At 39.1% G+C, this 1,718-nt stretch overlaps 1 protein-coding gene across 1 annotated transcript; it reads left to right on the plus strand.

The window, feature by feature from the left end:
• Nucleotides 1–219: 219 nt before the first annotated feature.
• On the plus strand, nucleotides 220–1,414 carry LOC105461340 (the record flags this gene model as incomplete). Its single annotated transcript, XM_011707839.1, has 3 exons — nucleotides 220–552; nucleotides 742–974; nucleotides 1,088–1,414. Coding segments are annotated over 3 exons (893 nt in total), but the record flags the coding sequence as incomplete, so codon positions are not given.
• Between the last annotated feature and the right edge of the window lie 304 nt (nucleotides 1,415–1,718).

Genomic DNA, 1,718 nt, shown 5'->3' on the forward strand with positions numbered 1-1,718 from the left:
CTTCTTAATTCAGAAAGGTCAGATCTGAAAGTATTAATATATATTATTTAATATTTTATATACATTATATATATATATTATTATACAATATAATATTTGCATATGTTATTTAATATTTTACTTTTAAAAATGTTCTCCTTAGATATTAGTATCTTAGTTAATAACGTTATTCTAAGGTTTTCTCATATAAAAGAATGACGTAAAATTCTTTTTCCGAAGACCGAGCGAGATAGGTTGGAAGAAGCTCGAAGGCATCTGGAAAGACGACTTGAAGGTTGCGAGACGGAACTTCGTGGCAAGGAGGATGAACTTTTTTTGCAGCTGGAAAGGAGTTTGCGACTAGAAGAAGAGATCGAACGGGCTAAGGCCGAGAGGGACAGTTATATGGAGGCGCAAAATCGACTGGAACAACAACGGGAATCGGCTTTTCGTCGTTTGCGGATACAGCTTGAACAGAATGAAGTCACAAGGCGGGATCTCGAGAGAGCGCGCCAGGATGTTATTCGGCAAGCCACTATTATTCGTATCGAAAGAGACACCTTAGAAAGAGAGGTGGGTGTTTAAATTAAGAAATATATTTTGTATCATATTACTATACAAGGACTTTATTTTCGTTACATTTACATATGCTGCGTCTCTGGAATTCTCGAATTGTTTTCTTTTTTCATAAGTCTCTTTGTCTCTAGACATATAATACACGACATTAATTGAAATTTTGTTTCTTTCGATAATTTCTTACAGAATGAGATGTTGCGGCAGAGACTGAGGGTGGAACAGGATGAATTAGGAGCGGAACGACGCCGTCGAGAAGAAGGCGTTGCGGCATTAACGAGAGAGACTATCGCGTTGAAACACGCGACGCGTCATTTGAGTGCCGCAACATTTCATGCAACATCTTGCCGGAATCGTCGCCGATGTTCCATCTGCATATATGCTAGGCGCACCTTTGCTAACATCGACAATTACCGTGACAAGTGGGTAATTTCAAAAATTTTTATCGGAAAGAGCGAGAATTTCAACAGTTGTATTTGGTGTCCAAAGACACATCATAACAAACTTTTAAACATCGAAACTTTGCTCTTTGCAGTGGGAATCTCTTGCAGTGCCTTCAAACGCCCTTACAGGATCTCCGTAATTGGTTACGACCTAACGTGATCTCGTCGGCCTGTTCGTCTCGAATTCCGCAAATCGAGCCATCCATTGCTGATCGAGGAATTTCTTATATCGACGATTCTAGTGTCGATAGTAGCAGCAATGGAAGTACTAACAGTCGCAGCTGCAGTAGCAGTACCAGCAGTAGCAACAGCGCTTATGATGATGACGCGTATTCGAGTACTCGGATAGCCGAGCCTTCCCTTTCTTCAGCCACTTCCAGTGTCCCACATGCAGCTAGAGCCTTTTCTTCGGATTCAGGGTTTGTTCAATTAAAAACAAATATAATATACTAATAAATCAAATAAGGGCTACGAGCCTGAACTGGGTATTTAACCCTTTCAAGCACGGTGGCATTGTGGAATGCCCCCTTTTCCATAACTATTTTCTGAATAATTGGAGTAGTTTTCATTCAATTTTTGAACCTTTTTTGTGTTTTGGTATCAGTTATACATTCAAGAATAAGTATCGATGTGCAATAATTCGAAATCATGAGTGATTTTGTTTACACATATAAACAAACGTTGAAAATAGCAATTTTTCTGGAGAAAATTCATTATCTCCGA

The sequence above is a fragment of the Wasmannia auropunctata genome, unplaced genomic scaffold (genome assembly GCF_000956235.1).
Source record: "Wasmannia auropunctata unplaced genomic scaffold, wasmannia.A_1.0 LD292710.1, whole genome shotgun sequence".
Taxonomy (NCBI): Eukaryota; Metazoa; Arthropoda; class Insecta; order Hymenoptera; family Formicidae; genus Wasmannia; species Wasmannia auropunctata.